The 22,271-nt window shown below is 39.9% G+C and overlaps 1 protein-coding gene across 1 annotated transcript in view; it reads left to right on the top strand.

Moving 5' to 3' along the window:
• The first annotated feature begins 1,370 nt into the window (after window positions 1–1,370).
• Window positions 1,371–22,271, top strand: part of LOC121960000 (transmembrane protein 132C) — a 190,105-nt gene continuing 169,204 nt past the window's right edge. Inside the window, exons 1-2 of the mRNA XM_042509583.2 lie at window positions 1,371–1,751; window positions 2,128–2,315. Coding sequence (XP_042365517.1) covers window positions 2,249–2,315 — 67 coding nt within the window. The 5' untranslated portion in view covers window positions 1,371–1,751; window positions 2,128–2,248. The remainder of the gene's footprint in view (window positions 1,752–2,127; window positions 2,316–22,271) is intronic.

Genomic DNA, 22,271 nt, shown 5'->3' with positions numbered 1-22,271 from the left:
GGTGTCTGCTGTTTGCTTCCTGTATGAATGCTATGCCAAACCATGAGGTTTTTTTCCAGACCTAACCATGTGCCTTTGTTGCCTAAACCTAAACTTAAATACGAGGTGTTTTACTGATGTTGTAAGTTCTCTTCTTTTTCTTTTTATTTGAGAAAGACTCAATGCATCTTGTGAGCAGAAACTGTACATTTCCAGTGAAAACACTGATGTATTTTGAAAAGACATAATGCATGAAACAGACATAAATTAACATGATGTCCCAGAACATCAACAACAGATACAGAAGGATACCTAGTGCATCACATGCAGACGTAAAAATTCAGTGACAGCAATATTTAATGAGTTTTGATGAGAATTTGTTGTATGAGTCCCCCGATTTTATGTAACCCCTTTGATACTGTAAATATACCACTGCCATATGTTGCTCTTGAGGTTCTTGCATTTTTTCCTCTTGAAAGGTTTTGAACTATAAATAAATAAAAGTAACAGAGAGGCAAAATAACCTCCTTTGTGATGACCTCATATATGAGATGCCCACTTTATTCGGCCCACCCCAGCATATACAGGAGATCCATATTATGTTATTGAGTCGTGATGCCACTTGAGGAATGGCTGCTCCTCTCTGTACTGTACATCACCCTGCTCAGCCCACACTTGTGCTGAAGAAACTCGTATTTATGCAGCACTTCCTCATGTCTGAGTCATGAAGCTCAGTGAGGGCAGCAGCTTACAGTCAGAGGTGCCCCATAGGTGGCACTGTTGGTTCTCATGAACGACCCGTGGCACAACAGGTTGTCCTCTCCTCTGTGAACACTAATGATCCATCCAGGTTATGAGAGTGGTAAAATAAAAATGTAATGTGTGGTGTTTTGTGTTATTGATAAACACTTGAACCTGAGTTTGGAGGCATTTAATCACGAAAATGACTTCACTGCAAATCACAGTGCTCAATTTTCGTATTGTAGATACTGGAAGACCGGGCTCAATATGCCAAGCTTCTCTTCATTATTTTTTTGGTTATTGCAAACTGTGTTAAAATAACGCTGCTCCGTGCTGCATGAATACGCCTGCTGGTGCTTTTTTCACTGTTTAAGTTATAATTATTTTCTACCTGTAGATCGTCGTGCTCATTTCCACCACTCAATCTAAAATGCAAAAAATATGAGTTGTTTCTAATTTGCTGTCAACTTTCTTTTTTACCAATGCATGTGGGAATAAATAAAAAAAACGCAATCCCCATGTGATATGAGCCTGGAATTGGATGGCACAATACTTGCTGACGTGACGCCCGCAAACCCTCTAATTTGCCAATCCAGCCCGGGAGTGCGCGTCCCGGTCCCCCCCCACCTCACTTTCTTTCTGCACCAGCACTCTTCGTGTCCACAGCCACAGGGTGCAGAGCGGCAAACAGCTCCGGGATCAGCTTCACCTGCCGCCACCGATCCGTACACGCGTCTTCATCTCTACGCGGAAAGTTGGGGAGGGGGACTATTTTGTCAAAGACATCGCATGTGCTTTTACATGTCACTTGCCAGGTGATTTGGGATCGCTGCAAACCCCCACCGCTCTATGAAAAAGAAGAAGAAGAAAAGCAAATAGCTGCGCGTGTCATGAGATCTCTTTGGGAAACTGAGATTGATGAGGACTTCTTTTGCTCGTGTCGCTGGTGAAAATATTACAGCTTGAGTGGAAGAGGTGTATTTTAATGTGGATGAGACCGCTGCGCCGTATACTGTGCATTAAGAGAAATGGTAAGAAGCAAGGAACTACATCAATTTGACTAATTCAATGAAAGGATGTTGCTTTTCGTACACTAGATGTTGTTTTACGAGTGTTTAAAGTGAAAATTTTGCACGTTCAGTTCACATTTGGGTGCTGTAGGGTGAGATTGGTGACAGACGGTTTGCTTTTACGCACCCCGAGGCACCTGTTTTATTCCTTGAAATTAGTAAAATCAACATGTGCTGTGAAGAATTACATCAACCAGCAAAACGCATGTGATGAGTTTATTTATTGCATGTCTTTTATACATTTTGGGAGTAAAAATCAACAAATTTGGAATTCTGTAGCCTCCAAGTGTGTATTTAGGGAGTATTATTGACCGTGTGCTCGTTTCTGTGCTGGCAGGTGGTGTCGCACGGAATACAGCTGTTTTGTTTTAAATGGAGAACTGCTCAAAGAGGATAAATTGCGTGCAAAGTTGTGTCTGCTGAGGGAGTTATCCAGCCGCCTCCATCCTCGAATTAACATGAGTCCACGGCGAGACGCAGGGCTGCTCCGCTGCGTGGGACTCACCGCGCTCCTCCTGTGCACAGGTAAGCCCACAGCTAATGTCAGTGAGCGCTTGTGTGCATACTGTCAAACGAAAATTATGGAAATGAAAGGTAACGGTCACATAAGAGCCACTGTAAATGCGTCAACCTTTATGGAGTGATTATATTCAGTGTGGAGCGTTTAATGAAATGCAAATTATTTCCTTTCAGCCAAGAGCACATATATGATTTATGAGACATATAATTAGCTGTAAGCTGCTGTGGCAGAATACAAAATTACTTGTTATATTAACATGAATGAACTGTGACAGTTGCCTAGGGAGTGTGTGGGTTTTTTGGGATGTTGTAGCAGCACTTAAATGTGATGCGGTGTGTGTGTATGTTTGTGTGTGTGTGTGTGTGTGTGTGTGTGTGGCACTGCAGAGCACCACGAATAACAAAAGGCTGCAGACACAAGTCAGAAAATGGAAAAAGTGCATCTTTTCGCTGAGTTCGAGCAGTTCTGCACTTGGAAAAACTTGGATGCAGGTGACATCCATCTATCTGTGTGTGGCTTTGAGTGTGTGGTTTTGTTTTGGGGTGCTCAAGCTTATATGGCTGTGGAAGTGTGGATGTTTGGGTGTTATGTGCATTTAGCAAGATGTGTGGGCTCGTGCAAACCTGTGATTACAAAAAGATGCATATGTGGGGAAAATCATGTGGTTTCATCCTCACTGTTTACCTGCCAATCAGAGGTGTATGAAAATCACCTTCTTTCACTCAGGTAAGACTAGCAGAAAAAAGATATCTTTGTCGTTGTTAGATAATGTAAAAATACTTGTTCTGCTGTGTGTATGTACAAGAAATCTCACTTTTGTACTTTTGTCCAGACTTCTATTTGGTCACATTGCATTTAAAAATGTCATCGCTGAATTCGGGGAGATCTGGGCAGTCTGAATAAACTTGGGTCCATTAGCAACAAGAGCAGTCAGCTTATTTGACATATTGAAAACAAACAGCGAGTTCAGCAGTATTATCTAAAGCACTTATTTGCAGAGGCGTCTAGAGAAGCCAAAAATTGTGCTCAAGTAAAACAACAGTCACTTCATAATAACCAGAAAAACCAACAAGATTCCTCTTAGCCTGACAACACACAACACACTGCACCTGGCCAAGAAATAGTTCCACACATATCCTCCCATGAAACAGTAGTTTTTTCAATTCTGTAAGAGGTTAAACATACAAGATACAACGTCTTCCTTGGTGAGCTTTAGGCCTAGTCCACATGGAGACCGGTACTTTTGAAAACACAAAAAACCTTTTGGCCTTTTGTCCACTCACAAAGTGCATTTTATGTCACTAAAAACAAACCTTTTGTAAAACTCTGTCCAGGGTGAAGGATTTTAAAGACTCTTGGAGACTATAGACAGGGGAAACTGTCCTTAGCTTTTGAGGGCAGAGTGTGCGCTGTAATTGCCGTTCTTAGCCATCATTAATGAGGCGGCATTTCGTGCAATGGGGGACATGACCAGAACAGTGCTGGCTCTGGCTGACAGGACCTTTTACATGTTTAAACATAAATGTAGGGTAACTCTGCTGATTGGCCAAAATCATCTTTTTCTTTGCATGGCTGAAGGAGTATGGTTATATTGCCATCAGTGGGTTTGGCAATGTTTGGCCTTGACAGTGTTTCAGTTATGGTTTGCTTTTTCATTTAGACAGAGATTTTCCTTTTTATAATATTCTGTGTGGATGGGAGTTTTTCTCAAAAATGAAGAAGAGAAAAACCTTATTTATAACAATAATCGTGTTTGTGTAGACTAGAACTTAAATAAGCATGTGGTCCGATTTACTTTCAACTTTGAACAGAGACGCAACTAATTGTTTCCCCCATTTTCAGCATTTAAGCTAAGCTACGCAAACCTCTTCTCTCTGACCCCCATATTTGATGTACAGACGTGGGATTATTAGTCTTCTTGTCCATTGCTGAATGTTGGAGATATTGGTCCGCCAACCGTGCTAAACTGTAACCTTAGCTAACTCTGTGGTGCTATGTGAGCTAGCAATAGACTCATGCTTCCGTCTGTGCAGTGATACAGTTTGTGGGTGTAGTTTGGTCGAAAGAAACTACATCAAACAACTCACAAAAGGTCTATGGATGATTTTGAATAACCTGGTTATGAATTCTGGAAAAAGACATTACTGTTGAAATTTTTCAGATTTAGTTTTTGGTGCTTTGAACACCACAAGCCAAGTTCTGTCTATTTCCATTATATTAGAGAGAGGGCTGATATCCCTACTGGCAAAATCTCCAATATTCAGATCAATATTCAGATCAACAATCTAGACTGATAAACAGGACTACAGTTAAGAGGAAAATTATGTTTTTTTTTAACTTTTGAACTATACCTTTATTCATTTTTAAAAAAAATCTTACTTGGATTATTTCTAGTGAATTTTAGCAATCAAGTTGTGTAATAAATAAATGCTGTTATAACCAGTTGGAAAAGTGGTGGAGAAAATGAGATTAGGAGAAGTAAAGTAAAGGCAACTCCACAAATGTACAGGAAGGCCAAAGACTGATCCACGTCTCACTGGTTCTTGTCAGCTACTTAATCTTTGGAGGTGAAAGTGGAATGGAGGGAAAAAAACAGATACCATCCTGTCAGTCAACCCCCTGGTGTGCAGAGTCTCAGAGGATAATATAACTCTCCAGCCATCTGATTGCTTTCACCGAGAGGTTCCAGGTTGTCTCTTTGAGACACGCACTGACAGGCACATACTGTAGAGGATACCTACACACACTCTCAGACTGTCAAACTGGCCATCAGGACATTTGGAAAAATTCCATATAGCCTGGCATGCTATGGGATGTGATGCAGTTTTTTAAACATGACAGATTGGTCGATCGTCATTTCTTATTCAGACAGAAAAGGTTTTAGGGGTGAAAAATTGCAAAATTACCACTTCATAGAGAGGCAGACTTACACAAGTTGCAGATTTTGTTATTGACAACTGTATGTCATTAATACTGCAACATATAAGGCATCATTCATGTCAATTTTGGCTCAGAAAGTGGCAACCCAAAATTAATTATTTAGTAATAGGTAGGTGCAATACAAAAAAGACATGCTGTATACAGTATCTCTCTGTATACCTGTAATTGTCGGCACACTGTATCGTTTTCATCACCTGTTCACAAAAGTATTCGTATGCCAGGGATAAAGGGCACTGTGCTTCAGAAGAGTGGGAGGATTCCCACTCCGAGCTCGCCTGCTCTTTTGTATGTGTGTGGGCCCAGCCAGAGTGGATTGGGATGGAAAGTTAAAGTTACAAAACCAGAACACATTTAGCCTTAATTCAATAATAGCTCTCCAGGTCCCCCCCAACCCTCCCTCTCTCTCTCTCGCACGCACGCACGCACGCACGCATGCACGCACGCGCGCGCGCGCGCGCACACACACACACACACACACACACACACACACACACACACACACACACACAGAGAGAACCTTTTCCAAAAACACAGTAGCCAGAGGCATTCAAGAGTAGGGGTGGGAATTGCATTGAAACTGAAGATGCTACCACAATACTTGGCCCACGATAATGATACTATAACAATATTGTTATTCTTTGATAATTGATATATTGCAGCACAATTCATCTGTAATACGTCACGATAAGTTTTCATTCATTTATTTCATCACACATTGCTCCCACTGTGCTCAATGTATAATGTGACAGGGACATGGACTCTTTCTTCTAGGATGTCTAAATTTGCTTTAGTATTTTTTTGTATTTAGTACCCTCCATTCCTTTCTCCATCTCTAAGTCACTAAGGAGAACAAGGTGCAAGCAGCTCTCTTCCGTGTCATGCACGCCAGTAGAAACAGTAGACTTTCAGAGTCATAGAGCTTATATCGTGCAGTGCCAGAATGAGGTTGTTATAACAAAAACAAATAGAAAAATAATTGAAAATTTGTTACTAATCAGAAGAAATATGGGGGAACTGAAAAAGAGAGACCAATGAAAAATGTCTCCTGGGAAAATTGTAATGGTTTGTGAGCATGTCTACATCAGAAGGGAATGTCGGTGAAGCATGAGGTCTAATATGAACATAATTCCTTGGATACTACAGTGGGCTATTTAATGTGGGAAGCAAGGTTATACTCTTGAATAGTCAGACTTCAGTTATAATAAATAAAATATGGAGCAAAGCAGAGATTACAAAGACTGCAGTGTTTTGCAAATGTGCAAAGGAAAGAGCCATATTTTTTCTCTCAGGTGATCGTTTGGCTACAAGTTTGTGTCCTTGTAAGACCACCTGTCCACAAAAAGTCCTCAGGCAAAGTCTCAGAGCAATACACCTGCTTTATAAGCAGCTTTAATATTGGCTACAGTGCTGTTCAAGGTTCTTGAGAGTGACTGACTGGTCAAGGTTCAGGGATGTTTTTCAGGTCTGGTCTGTCCCAGGTACCAGAAAACAACCTAAATTAATTGCCACTGTTAACCTTTTCAGTTGCACTGTTTGTTATTCTGATTCATTTTCTCTCACCATGCTTTTCCAAAGCTCGCACCAAGTTCCTCTGCTTTAGTTTGAATTCTTTCCTTATAATGTTTTATCATTTTAAAATCACCAACAATAAACTAATACTGAAATTAAATTTAAAAAAAGCTTAAACAAGTCAGGTCAATGTCGCTGTGTCTTACTCACCCACGATATCTTAAGATGCCTTGGGGGAATTTTCTTAAATTTGGCACAAACATCCATTTGGACTCACTGATGAACTAATTAGGTTTTGGTGGTCAAAGGTCAAGGTCTATGTGCAGTTATGTCTTTCTCGTGAATACAATATTACAATGTTTCCTCAAATTTGGCACAAATGTCAACTTGGACTCAAGAATGAACTGATTAGAATTTGGTGTTTAAAGGTCAAAGATCAAGGTCACATGACCTCACAAAACATGTTTTTGGCCATAACTTAAGAATTCATACACTAATTATGACCAAATTTTACACAAATGTGTAATAGGATATAATGATCAAGTAATGACAATTTGTATTCAAAAGGTCAAAGATCACATCAAAATGTTCTGCCAAAATATTTCTGGCAATTAATCAACCTCATATCTCAGTAACAGAAGCAGAGCCATTTGGTTGGATACTGAAGTGGTGGCACTGATTTTGGGTGCCCACCTTGAAACTGTGTTGATTGTATCAATCTTGTGTGCTGCCTGGTTGAAGATGTGTATGAAGCATCCAGCATTTCATGGATGTAAAGTGTAAGTGCAACTTGACTGGTGTGCGGAGGCATACAGCCATCTGGCTGTATGTAGTTTTATTGTTGTGTGTAAAATGTTTTAAATAAATGTGAGCTATTTTGTTGAGCTACCTCTTAGCACCTGTTATGAATGAGGTTAAGTTAGACTTTCATTGTAAAAGGTGAAAATGGAAGGAGTGAAGCTGATATGCCTAGCCGCTGACAATGTAGAAAATATAAAAAGAGCCTCACTGTCTTGCTTCACGCTAGTTCACACGGCAGAGCAGAGCCCTGCGCAAGACTGTTTCTGATCATTTATGCCTGCACAATAGATTAATTATGAATAAACTGAGTATTTTCCCATTCCACACAGAGAGAACATATTATCGTACTGTTGTTTTAAGAAAGATACGCATATGTCGGTAATATGAAGCAAAATTATGTTGTATCCTAGTGACTACATACATTCATAAATACAGTTACTCTGGTGTCTTTGGGAAGAATTATTCTTAGAATTACTTGTAATATTCTTAAGAAAGTTCTCCAAATGTCCAACTTGCCTTGCTTTTCCTTTATATTTAAAATTCTTGCTTTTATGTTCTCTCACACTTCAGTTGTAGACGTCTCCATCATTTATGTTAATTAATCTCTGGACCCACTCTTATTTTCTGACCGCCCGCCCTCACCTGCGGCTAACATAAAACTGCCATCCCCATGAGATTTGTGTTGGATCCCGCTGGACCTACGGGATTCTAGTGGCAATGGAGTCCTCTGCTGCAGAGCCTCTGTGTCTTTATTTTATTACCTGCATAAGGGGCAATTTATAAACCTCGGCTAGAAAATTGAGATGTCTGCCCTTTTTATATTACAACTAAAATCACATTTTTCTTTATATACATATATATAAAGACAGAGAGAGAGAGAGAAAGTAAAGTACTGAAAAAAATACTGTTTGTTAGCAGTACCAACTTCCAGGTTCTGTTACTCATATTAGTTCAAATGTGAAAGCTATCCAGCCCTATAATCAGTGATGCTGTTGTTCCATCTGTACACTTTTTGTTGAACCTCAGTTTCCACAGCAAGTGTTCAACAGCCTTCTGAGGAAACAGGTGAAAAAAACTTGAGACTTAAAATAGATAATCTCATGCCAATGTTCAGAGAAGGAATGGGCCTTTAGTGACCACTGCAAAAACATTAAGGCAGAGAAATCCAAACTGGTTTCTGCCACCTGGAGAGCAAAGTCTCATGGGATACTACTTGCTGGCTTTGAGCATCTTCTGGAGGCTGGAGGCTGGCAGCACTGGGAGCTGCCGGGGAGCAATAGTGCTTAAAGAAAAAAAGGAAGGCCGTATAAGCTGACTTTGTAAAAAACGCTCATATGAAACATGTCTCCACCTCTCTTCCTTTTTTCACCAGTGTTTCTCCTTAAACGCTTCAAAAGGCATTTCTATGAGCTGTAATGTTCATTACCATAAAACAAGCACGAGGATACTTGTCACTGGAGGCCTCAACCGGGAAACTAAAATTGAGTCGGTCTCTTAAACATGGTGGGTCTTTCCCACAGCAGAACAAAGTGAGTTTCCAGAGGCAAAGTCAAAGTTTATCATACTAAAAAGAACACATTTTGTCTGTAAAGCAAAACCCCTCCAGATAAACACACATTTAATAGTCATTTACTAAATCCAGTGCAGAAATGTACTGTCACTGAATGAAATGTGGTATTATAAAATGATAGATGAAGACCAGCTTGCTCCGTATTTTACATAAGACTCCAGAGAGCAGGAGAGGGAAACGCCACACCAGGAAGCCATATGTCATATTATATGGGTCATAACACACAGACACAAGTAATAAAATTAAAGGTCATGTAAAGAACAGTGTTGAGTAAAATTTGTAGCACAACCCTCAATTTTTTGCATGCTTCACAAAAACTAGTGTCATGGTTGGTCATAAAGAAAATTGAATTAGATTAAATTAGAAAATGAACTGAGCTACCAGTAGTTTGAAAAGATATACATGACAGCTTTGTTAGTATGAGAGCTGCTTGTTCTGTCTCGTTTCATGATAATGTTGTTGTATACTGCTGTAGTTTGCTTCTCTGATGTATAAAAGTCTGCATCACAATCTTTTTGACTATTTTACAAATAGCAGTATTGACGCTGCTTCAAAATACCATTTTGGAAAAGCTAATAAAGCATGATCTCAGTGCTCGTTAACCAAGGTATTATGTGGCCTACATGCTCTTTTTGATTTAAAGTTATCCTTAAGGATTAAGATTTCTTAAGAAAAATCAAAAAGTAATTGCACATAAATTATTTTAGCTCAACTGTTTGAAGCCAAAGTCTTTACAACTCGAATTGTAAAAACACAGCTGTAAAAGCCGACAAGCTATAAAAACTAAATTTAATCATTGATATCATAAACTTCTAAAGTTGTCACAGCAGACGTGGTAGCAAACAACTGCCTTATAACAGCAGATATGGAGAAACATAAGTGTTCATTTTAAGTCGAATGACATGAAAGAAAGAATGTAATCGAAAATCCAATATTAACTATCTTTTTAGCTCAGTTTTGGTCTCCACCAACTCCTGAACGGTATATACGGGTTTTTAGCTCTCTAGATGTTTGGCTATTTCGACCAGCCTTTTCGGGCTGTCATGGTGTGGAGCTGGTGGCATAGATTTAGTTTGTCTATGAAAATGGCACCTGCAACTGCTGCAGAATATGAGAATGATGAGCATGAAAATCAGTTCTGCAAATTTGTGTAAAAACTTTTTGTCTGTTATTGTAAAGGAATGGCTTTCACCTGACACACAGCAATTTGATCGCTGTTGATATAAAAATATTGATAATGCAGCTTTTAAATTGGCAGTGAAAAGAGAGGGAAAAGTTTTAGGTATGTCTAACCTGCCACTGAACTATAATTTTGGGAAATGGCAGACAATGAAAATCTACCAATATGAAAAAAAAATGCAGCTACTATGATTATAAAAACCAGGTGTGATGCAGCAATTCATTCACTCAACTGCTGTTTTTACAGATGGAGTGTTTTTTCACCCCCAAGGTCCAAAAGTCTAGACTGCTCGCTCCATGGCTTGTTTTCCTGCAGACCCTTAGGAGTCATACAGAGCCAACACAAGTTAGTGACGGTGTTGCTGTAAGGGATGCAGCAGATGGACCTCATGGTGGGAAATGATTGGTTACAGTCATGAGAGCTCAGCAGCAATCATTTCTCCCTGTAGGTTAGTTAAACTTTAGTTTTCTTGCATTTGGTGACATCAGTAGCTAATTTTCCACACTTCTGTTTGGTTTAATGTTTTGTTTTATGGATTTTGTTCACTGCTATCTGTTTTGCAAGTACAAAGAGGTGCTGCATTGTTGTGCTGCATGCCAGACTTTGGGTCGGGGGGACATACAAAGTTTAGGACTGTGACTCCACCAGAAACTGAACTGAGTTCACAGATTTTAGGTACTATGGTCCTACTACCTTTTATATTTCAGTATATTGATAGGCTGCAACCTCTAGTGGCCATAGTAATTATGACTGACGCATAGAAGGAAGTCAGGTGACGCAGTAGAAAGAGCAACAAAGTCTGCATAAAGAGCAGATTGGGGGTGGATGGATAACTCAAACAAACACAGAACTTTCACCCAAGAGACAACTGTTTGTGTCTTGTGTGAAACCAAAAGTCAGCATTGACTTATTTTTATTAATTTAAGTAGGTTTATGCAGAATTGTCTGTTACTGTCAATAAATACACTTGCCAGCAAAAGTGAACATAAAAGCCAGCCCCAGATTAAATCATATTTGGCGAACATTAGAAGAAAATATAATAATATAAACTGAAGGCAGAGTCTCTGCAGATGCACCACCACACACTTTTAGTGGGTTATAAGTGATAACTGAGAGTAGTGTTAGTTCCTAAACCTAACCAAACTATAACCATTTCACAACATTAACTCAGTGTCTAAAGCATATTAGGACTTGGATTTGCAACTTCTGGCCCTCTGGTAGGTGCAGTTTGCCCCATTTAAAGCATTTTAATGGTAGTGATAACAACTGAAAATTGCAGTTTAATTGGCTGATGACATTTAAAATGGGTGATTTGGTTTAGGCAACAAAAGCCCTTTAGTCAAAATGACGGAGAAATCTTTCTTCACTATTAAAGCAGGACTACGATCCTTCTGCTATGTGTGCTTAAACATAACATTAAAAAAAAACAAAAAACAACTTGGCAGACACGTTCATTAACAACATTTGCACCTTACATTGATAAAAACATAATTCAGACAGCATTATATTATGTTTCTGTCAAAATGCATTTGCTGCATATTAGTGGTGTATTAATGTAATTTTGAGGTGACAGGGTTGGGTTGAAATGCTTTCTCCCTTGACAACAGGAAGCTCATGTAAAAAGCCTTTCCGTGGCAACCGTGGGACTACAGTTCTGAAGCCAGAAAGGGAGAAAAAACTTGATGTGATATAAGGAATATCTTTTGAGTTGTTTTTTGCATCATTCTTAAATCTTAAGTGAAATGTTTACCAGAAAATAAGTTAAAGTCTAACACAGGCATACAGTGTATGAGTCATGCCTGGACGACCCAGATAAGCGCATCTTCTTTGGGGTGCTGACACCAAATGCCTTTTTGGCAATGAACAGTTTTTAATTGATTCAGTGGATTTCAGGCAATTCTTGCCCCCTGCTGATACACCCTTTTCATCCACCTGGCAGGCCTTCTGTTTTTCGGAGAAACGCTCTGAGCATCCAAAGTTCAAATACAAGCAGCAACACACCTCGTGCCTCTAAGGCTTTTCCCATCCCATCTAATTTGATACAAACAGAGGTGGGCTTTTGTTGTGTTTTGTCTGTGGTAAAGACCGAACTGTTGTGAAAAAGATGGCTGTTAAATCAGCAGCAGTGCCAGGCTCGGAGAACAACTAAAATGGATGGTGGGTTTTTTTCCCCTTCAGTTAGCTAATGACATTAGTTAATGCTATTGACAGTAAATGACTTTGATGTTGCACAATGACTGAAGTGTACAAGGAGGGTCCACTTTGCTCTGTGAAGAGAATTCAAATACAGGCATGACGGTGCACTTTATTTTTTCCAAACGTGTCCAGAGTGGCTGCTTGCTTCCCTCTGTTTTCTAATAATTAATATTAAAGCAATCACTGGATACAGTTACATGCACTATTCCCCTATTATTCTCAATGTGACAATATTCTGAGTTTGGACACATTTTTTGATTAAGACGTGGGATATTATGGTATTATTCAGGTTTTAGGAGCATTATTTGGGCATGTATACAGCCAATTCAGAATAAGAAAACTGGGGTTTTTGCTGCAGTTTGCGACACACGGCCTCTCATCTGTATGGGTGTCTCTGTGCATTGTCAAGGATATGTTGTACCAACTCGCTGACTGTTTGCAAAGCTGTGGGGCAGAGATGCATGAAAAAGAAAAATCCCACATTTCTCACTGTAAGGAGAAACACAACTGCTTTTAAACTTTATGAAATACTTGGATACCAACAGGTTTTATGCAGAAATATTGCAGCACCAACCTTTTCAAAAAAGATGAAGGAAGGAAAGAGGGAGTCCAAGTCCACCACCTTTATGAAACTGTGAAAATATTCTATTTTGATGTAAAGAGCCAAAATGACAAGCAGCTCCAGCTGTTCTATTTCTTAATATTTTGATGTGATAAGCAGCATATTAGGACACGTTAAGCAGACTATGCATGACTGACATATTCATTGGACATGTAAACAGCTTAGTAGGGATACTATTTTGTGCATTTTAATAAACACATAAATGATAACTGAAAAAAGCCAGGCAGGTCTGGGACTGCTCAACTCAAATGAAAATACTCAGGCGAACATTGAGTTAAACCTGAGAATTCAGAAAAGCGTGGGCTTTAGACAGCATGACAAATGAGGGGATTTTACTCCTTAACTATTCCTTCAGTCATAGGACATGGTCATTTGCTTTCCCAGAAATCCATAGGATGTAATCCACTGGGGAAAAAAAGAAATGTGAAGTGTCTTTCCTTTCCCACAGGTTTTGCTTTACTAATAGGATCAAACACAGAAAGGAATAAAAGAAGAATAATCAATATAAGACAGCACTAAGATGAAACATTGCCCTGTTTTCCTTCTTCGCTCGGAGTGTTTGGAGAATTGGGAATACATCGCGCCTAACCATGGCTGGCGCATGAAGATCCGTGCTGATGCACCCCGACACACATAATCACACACAAGCACACGTGTGCAGCATCGCTAAAGCTTTTGTGACACATTGTAGCCGCGCACTGTAAACACACACACACACAAAGGCACACACAGACTCATCTCCTTGGGCAAACAACTTCACAGCCATCCAACTGGGAAAGGATCGCACTCGGCGGGAGGTCTGGAGACAATTAGCATAACTAACAGAACACTCAGCGCACTCCCAGCAAATCAGAGGGAAATGAAAAAACGACCTGCGCAATCAGAGCAGAGAAGGAATGTTAACAGCATTTTTTTTTGTCACTTCCTGTATGTAAGATTGACAGAGAGAGATCACATATTTATCTCGCTTCACCAGCTTTGGTCCCACAAGACTGTGGAGGTACAGTACGTGCTCCCTTTTCTTGCAAGTCTGTCGCTTGGGCTTCAACTACCCCCCTGCTGAGATGGCCTCGCACTGCATCACTTTACAGAAGAGTGGTGCAGAAGTTTTACAATAAGTTGTGAGAGAAAGCCAATTACATTTTTCTTTTGTCGTATTTCTGTAGAGACTCCTATCATTTTTGTGTGTGACTGCTGCAGGTACCCCGAGGTGGGGATGATGACAGTGATGATAGGAGTGTTTTCTGCTATTGTTGTTATCTGTCCAGGTCAGAGCAGGAAGCCTTAGTGTTTTTTTTTTGGGTTTTTTTTGTTTTCAAACATGATTGAGAACATCAGAAATGGTCAGGATGGGTGGAATTGCCATTAAATATGTTCCTGTAGGTCTCCACAGCTGCAGTATGCAACTTTTCTCAGGCTGTCTACTGCCTGTTCAAGGTGGGAATATGGTGCCTTAATGCCTCCTTGCCGTTTTGTATCAAAGGGACAGTCAAGTAATGGGGGTACAGATTTGTCTCGCTGTTAAGCCACAGCAAAGGCAGTAGCCCTTTTTACACAAAGATTGCCTATAGGATAGCTACTAAGTCGCCTCTTTTTGCCTTCTTTGCATATTTACACAGAACCAAACGATGGCGGCATCATTGCGCTTTAGTGTGTGTTTTTAAAATGGTTACAACATCACAGATCCAAAAGAGGCGTGACAGATGTGACCGACATGACAGGCGTGACAGGCATGATGTGCGTGATGTTTAGGACAACAGCGTCAGCCTCCAGCTTGACATAACATATGCATTGGCAGCACTTGTTTAACAATAACAATGGCATAAAATTCCAATAACAATAATTTAATAACAGCTGCAGGCTGTGTTCACAGGTCTGCTACTGGCAATCAGAATGCTATCTATTATCTATTGCCTATACTTAGCTGGTTCACCCGAGTTAAAAAAAAATGTGTGCATGTGCTAATTTTGGTGGAAAAGAGGTATAACTGTCTTGTTACCACCTGCTTCGTCTGAGTGTCTGATTCTGCTTAAGAGCCACCCCTCATTGATTGATTTACCTCCCGCTTCATCAGATGTTGAGAAATGAGAAAATAACCACTCGAGAAGTTCAGCGCAGTACACACATACACACACACACACACACACACACACACACACACAGGTGAATTTTAATTTCAAACTTGATAGACGTTTTGGAATTGAAACCTGAGGGGAAACTATTCCACACCTTTAGGAATGTGGCTCCCAAACCAAGACTCAATTCCCTTACCAATTTTCAGCAACACTGCCTCAAGAGAGGTAAACATTGCTGAGAGCTCCAGCCAATAAAAAAATGTATTAGCAATAGGACTTCCATCTTCCAAAACCTATATCTGTATAGGTGTTAATACTTTGACGCAGTAAGCCAAGTGAGGCTCTTCAACCATGGCCATAAAGAGATTAGAATAGCCTGAGCACCTTTCAAACGTGATAATTGTGTCGTGCATCAGATCAAGAGAAATGTGCAGGTGTGCATGTAAACTGTGATAAGTAACCAAAGCAATGACAGTTTGTGCTCTATATGTTAATGTACTAACTATGCACAGTTGCTTCAAGACATTTCAGCGGTAACTATGTGCAGGAACAAGCTATAGGGTTAAGCACAGTTTCATATGTGGACCATTTTTCAGTGTATGCTCAGGTGATGCATTGGCCGAGAGACTGAGACCCAGATATTGATCGATCTGTGGGCTCCAGGCCAGACCAGAGCTCAAAATTGTGAGCGGCCTTAATGAAAGCTGTTATTGGTCAATTTCTAGTTAGCGTTAAATTTGCCGATGGCCAGTTGGTGGGTCCTATTAGGTCAGAAAACTGTAATCTGTGCAGCAGCGGAACAGATGTCATCACGCAATGAGAAAAATCTGTTTCTGAGCATCAACCATTGAGTGTTGCGTGTGTTCGTTTGTGCAGGGATTTGTGGATGTGTGTGTATTGACGTACAAAGTGTCAGCTTCCCGATTTTGGCGCAGCCTGCCAAAAAAATGAATCCGTAATCAGATGTACAATAATCAGAAATGTGGATGTTCACATGTGGTCTCTCTTCTTTTAATCCTCTCTCATTCCACCCATCGGTCTCATCTTCTTTCTCTCCTCACCTAACATCCTCCCACTCATCTTCACATCCTCTTCATCTTTCTTCTCCTCTCTTTCATCTCCACCCTCTCTCCTTGTCTCTTTATTTACAGTTTTTATCTCCTTTTCTCACCTGTTCCAGTTTCTTTCATCAAAGAGCAACGCTAAATGTACAAATAGAAAAATTGGCAAAGTTAAAAGAAAGATTAACAGCAAGATTTTTTGCTGGCAGTTTCACTTCAAAACGGCATAATATCTAGGAATGCATGAAAAAAAAAGTTTGGAAAATCATATCTTTCCAATAAGTGTATGACAGATAGTAAAAAGTTCAGGGTTTAATAATATTATTCACTTTGTTGTGTGGTTAGATGTGAAGATCAATACCTCTCTCATGTCATGAAAGTGGTAGGAATCCTCTCATCTAACTCTTGGCAAAAGAGCAAATTTATTTTTGTATTTTCCGAAAAAGTCAAATTATTCCTTTAATTCCCATAAAAAGATAAAAAATGAGTTATGTTTACTTCATGTTAAAAAAAAATGTAATGACGCTCTGTTTAAGGTGTTATTCAGAATAATGCACCATTCACATAGCAGGAAAATACTGCACCTTTCTGACTTTAAACTGGTCTTTTTGTGCAATCACTTCCTGCTGCCTCAAAGTAGCAATCCGCAAACAATGCACCTGATCACACCCAAATCTAAGACCTACACGCCCATGGGCACATCAGTGGGCGCAAGTACATTTGCTGCTTATGCATTGTGTGCACTGGCCGTGAAAATGACAACTCTGTGCGGCTGAAACTCGAGTGCTTTTTTTTCGCCAGGTGTAAGATCTTGCCTCTAGTGTTTCATAATTGTGCTTATTGCTGATATTATCTGTCTTGGCTTTGCTGTAAATAGTGTCCCACATTTTATCACCCTATAGTTCACTTGGCGTCTTCAGGCCAAACCTGCTGACCCCTACATCATGCTTTATTTCTGTAATCTACATTTCCACTTTGTCCATTGTGTCCACCTCTCTGTCCCCATGCATTCATTACTTTTACTCTCCCGCTACCCGTGGCCTTTTTTGCTCCTTAGAATTTAATTACCACAGGTAACCAGACCAACCGACATACATTCTCACCACAATCAATCTAAATAGAAGACGAATGGCCAATCCCCTGCCTGCTTGGCCTGGTTGCTCTGACTCGACCACCACACAAAGTGAACAGAGCAGAGCTTGTCGAGCTGAGCTTGTATTTTCCAATCTTCTTTCCCCGTGTGCCTCCAGTGAGGGGCTACCGAGTTATATGCAGAAAGAGTAAAATCTCTGCCTTGGTTTTTGAGGCTTTTCACTCATCTGGATGCTATTCCAACACACACAGGAGATTTGAAAGCTTTGGAAAACTGGTTGATCAGATTACCCTAAATATCTGATCACTTATAGGCCAAAATGTGTATTTTCACTGTTTTAATCTGTATTTAGCATGTGCCTGCATCCTATCCAGGGCAACAGGAGAGTTTTTACGATGCCTCTCATTTAGTCATCCTGTCCTCGTTTCCCTCATGAGCAACATAGTGGGCTGCTCTGAGCATGCCCAGGGCCAGATCTGGGCCCAGTGCCTCAGTAATAGAGGATAAATCAGTTCTTAAAAGGTCCATATAGAGGGGAGCCGAAATGTATCCAAAGCCAAAGGATTTAAACAGAGACATGAAATCCCCTTTGTTTCGCTGTGGGCATGGAGCTGAGTGAGTGAGCCTTCTGTGGGCTCTTGGTACCAGTCTGGGGCCTCTTGGGTGCCAGCATTTTCCAGCAGGTAATTGGGCCTCTCTGAGCCAGTGTGTGCGTGTGTGTAATCTCTATGAATACAGTGAGGATACCGGCCTCCTTACTTTCCAAGTGGGTGTTGAGGGAACATGCCACTTTTATTTAAGGGAACTGAAGAGCTGGACTGAAGTGGTCCACTCATGTCTTAACACTCCCAGCCGGAAGTGTGATTTCTATCAGGACTTTCATTTTCTTTGGCTTCTCATTCCTCTGGTTTGGTCCCGAGTGAGATTCCCTGGAGTTTCAAAGGCTGTTGTTGACTTTAAATAATTTCATATAAAAATAGGCCAGGGATATATCACCGTGTCAATATATCTTAGTGGAGCTCCCCTGCATGTTTTATAGGGGAGAATACAAAAATATACCGAGCTCCAGTTCACTTGACAACTTGCCATTTCTCTAATTGCTCGGGTCATGAGATTTCTTCAGACTGCAACAAATGTAGTCTCAGGAGCCGGAAAATGTCGGAGAAATCCAGCAATATATTGACGCGCAGTAAACAAGAACCGACAGTACAGTATGCTACATGTTTGCCCTTGTACTGCATTGCAATCTTTGTTCTATCTGGCATGCAGGGTGCAGGATCAGATAGCTCTTCTTTATGCAGTGACTGTCTGTCCTACACAGTTATCTCCAACAGCAGATGTGCTTTTGTTTAAACCACAACAGTCTGTTCGAAAAGACAGACATCGCTGACTCAATGTCAGATAAACACACAGAGCTCATAGTAGAGGTTGTATAAAGTGGCAGGATTGTTAACAGCATATAAAGCAGGGCTGCGGTGATTATTTTCATGATTAATTCAGTACCTTTTTTCATTAATTGATTAATTTAGCCTTTACGTTTTTCAGAAGATGCACAAGGTGATTCTTCAAAAGCCTTAAAAGCATTTAATTTGCAATGATATGAAACAGAAAAGCAGCAAAACCTAAAAAATAAGAATATGATCATCAAATGTTTGGGTTTTTTTCTTGGTAAAGGATTTGGGAATTGTTTTCAGACTAGCAGCATGGCTTTGGGGATGGCAGTGTGTGTTGAATGGATTGCCATGAAATTTTGTCATGGCAGTCCATTGCATTGGCATCCAGTGACTTTTCCTCTAGCACCATCAGATAGTTAAAAGTTTCCCTTTACCAGAAAAACATATCACTGTCTACAAAATGGACTGACGCAAACCTTTGTACAGAGATTCAGGTTTCCCAGATGACTTTGGTGATGCCGTAAGCAATTAGCTCAAAGCAACACTGTCCCTGAGTACAGCCTCACAGAACTACTTGTGGCAGACTTTTAGTCCACATTTATCGATTTACTGACTTACTACATTCAGCTTTTAATTAATTGACTGCCCATCTGCACATCTGTACTTCCACTGTACCTCCATTGGACCTTTTGTACATACATTTTGTGTTCTTTATACTCTGTTTTTCATTTTATATTTCTAAATAGCTTATATATATATATATATATATATATATATATATATATATATATATATATATATATATATATATATATATATATATATATATATATATCTTATACTATTTAAATGCAATGTTTTTTATTCTTTCTTTATGTTAATTGTTTTGCACCAAAACACCAAGTCAAATTCCTTGTACATGTAAATGTACTTGTGTATGTCAATGTCATAGTATTCAAGATTGGTCTTGGTCTCAAGACCATTTTTTGAAGGTCTTGTCTGACAATTGACCACATTTTTACTCAGCCTTGCCTCTGTCTCAACAACAACATATTTCATAAATCAGTTAATGCTGAAAAGCAGAGTGGGTTCATAATGTTGTAGTATCAGGTGTGTCGTCTAGGGCAGACGTCAGTCCATCTGATACTAACTTCCAGCCAGTCCCTCTGCAGTCCAGTCCATGTGTGCAGGAATTTCCCACATTATAAGTGCTAGATTTGCAGGATTCGATGAAATAATGTGAAATTATGCACACTGAATTTCAGGCCCTGAAGAGTGTTTAACTATCCTGGAGTAAGGTAAGAAAGCAAACATCTGCAAATCCTCAAAAGCCAAAATCTATACCGAGAAAATGACTGGTGGAAATGCGCAGACTAGCTTTCATCATACTGAGGAAACCTGCTATTTGCTATTCAAAAACTGCAGCATGGTACCTTGAAGCTCTTGCATCAAACATTTTGCTCCTATGTAGTTTATTAATTTGTCTACTCATCTTCAAAACATGTTTGCTCTGTTCGATAATGCATATGAGTACGCACCGCAAATATTAAACTTGCCATTCTTGAGTTGGATTTCCTCACAGAGCTGGGATATACCTCCAATCTGTAAAGCTAATTACTACCACTTCCATCCCGATGTAGAATGGGCCAGAGGTTCTTTCATATGTAGATTTGATTAAATTATGCCATGGTGAGCTCATTAGATTGGATTTACATTTAGAGATGTTTTTGTGCTCCGTCCCCCCTGAACCCTCTCATCGGGAGTACTGCAATCACAGGATTCTGATGACCTGACATTTCCTGGCCAGCTTTTCCACCACTGCAGCACTGCACGCTCACAAAGTCGTGTCTGCTCATCAAAGCTAGGAAATGGCACCATGCTGCTTTTAAATTCATGGTTCACTTTGCTATATTAAACACTCTCATGGTTTTGTAATGGGTCGAGCTGGTTAATTAAGTGGGAAAGTGGATCAAAGGCCTTTGGTTGATACTGTCAGTATTTTGGACCGGATCAACTGAAAGGAGGACACCAGATTTGTGTCAGTCAGTCAGGAATGGGACTGTCACTCATCCTGTCTGCTGTCAGACTTGGATTTTTTAACAGTGAATAACCAATTTATAAATCAGTCATTCTGAAATTTAAACATTAACTGCTTAAGACCTGGATCGGCACCCTGTTGCTTGTGCTGTGTTGAGATGCTTTTCAAAAGCTATTTCACCCTTCAAATCTAGGCAAATTGGTTTCATTTACAAACATCGGGGAAAAGGCAATGAGCAACTTGCCAAGAAATGTCTTGCAAATTGCAAAAAAATGTATAAGGTGATAAGGAAATTACCTGAAAATTAATTTTAAAAAATAGGAAAATTCAAAAATTCGGGGGAAAAATGTCCAGAAAACTATATGTTTATTATAACCATACATTTAAAATTATGTTACATAAATAATTTATACATATATATTTTAGGGGGGGTCATTTTCTTGTTTGTTTTTGTTACTTTATTTATTTTCTGCTTATTTTATGGTAAGTTTCTTGTTCTTTTTTAAAAATTAATTTCTTGCTGATTTTTGGGCCATGTGTTGTTAAGTTGCTCGTTGCTTTCTACCATTGTTTTTGAAGGAAAAAAAATCAATTTACTCAGTTTTTAAAAGGTTAAATAAAAATTTTAACTTTCCCATAGAGTCTTACACCACAATTTATATGTGTTTAAGTTGCTTTGCTTCAGGGGTTGAGTAGGGCTGTCCAAGGATTATTTTGCAGGATGAGTGACTGTTTTAGGTTAGCTTGTTTAAAGAAAGCAGTGTATCTAATCGTGAGAAGAAAAAGAATTAGAGAGGTAGCCATCAATCATAAACCCCCGTTTTTCCTGCTGTCAAATTACCTCGGCACCATCACACCACCCCCGACTGTAATTTTATAGCACAAGAACACTTTATCTTTCCAGCTGTCAGAAGAATGATCAGCCTGTTGATTGTGACGTTACGGCAGTGCGCCGTGCCGATTAACTTCCACTGTTCAACATTTAGGGATGAATAAGCCGCTGCACACCATGCGGTGCATACAGCATGCAAAACATACAGGGATAAAGTATGTGTATGAATATTAAACGCCATAAATTGCCACTGTATTTCCATTTGCTCGCACCTTTCTTTCTCTCATAATGATTTTTTTTTTGCTGATGTGATATTACACAGGAGAATAATAGCGGTAGAATAAAAGAGAGGATTGAGGGCTTATCTGACTCTGCAGGTGTGGTATTACAGGCTTCTCAATGGGAATCAGACTTGTGGTGTGAAGTATAAGCTCCTGCACTGTGCAGTGCATTCTGTACATAATCCCAGTGCACCTTCCCATAACTGGGAGGTGGGACAAAGTGAAGGGCACACAGTCTGTTGGCGGCATGACACTGACAAGCGGACGCTGTGAGAGGGGCATGAGTGCTTGTCGTGCTTTGTGTGGCTGTGATGTTGCCGCTGCCAGGGAGAGATCGTCTGCGAGCCAATGTAAAGGCGGCTTCTTTCT

Source organism: Plectropomus leopardus, chromosome 20 (assembly GCF_026936395.1).
Source record: "Plectropomus leopardus strain MGB_pleo_1.0 chromosome 20, ASM2693639v1, whole genome shotgun sequence".
NCBI lineage: Eukaryota > Metazoa > Chordata > Actinopteri > Perciformes > Serranidae > Plectropomus > Plectropomus leopardus.
The sequence above is the reverse complement of the archived record's forward strand: the minus strand, read 5'-3'. Positions and strand labels throughout refer to the sequence as shown.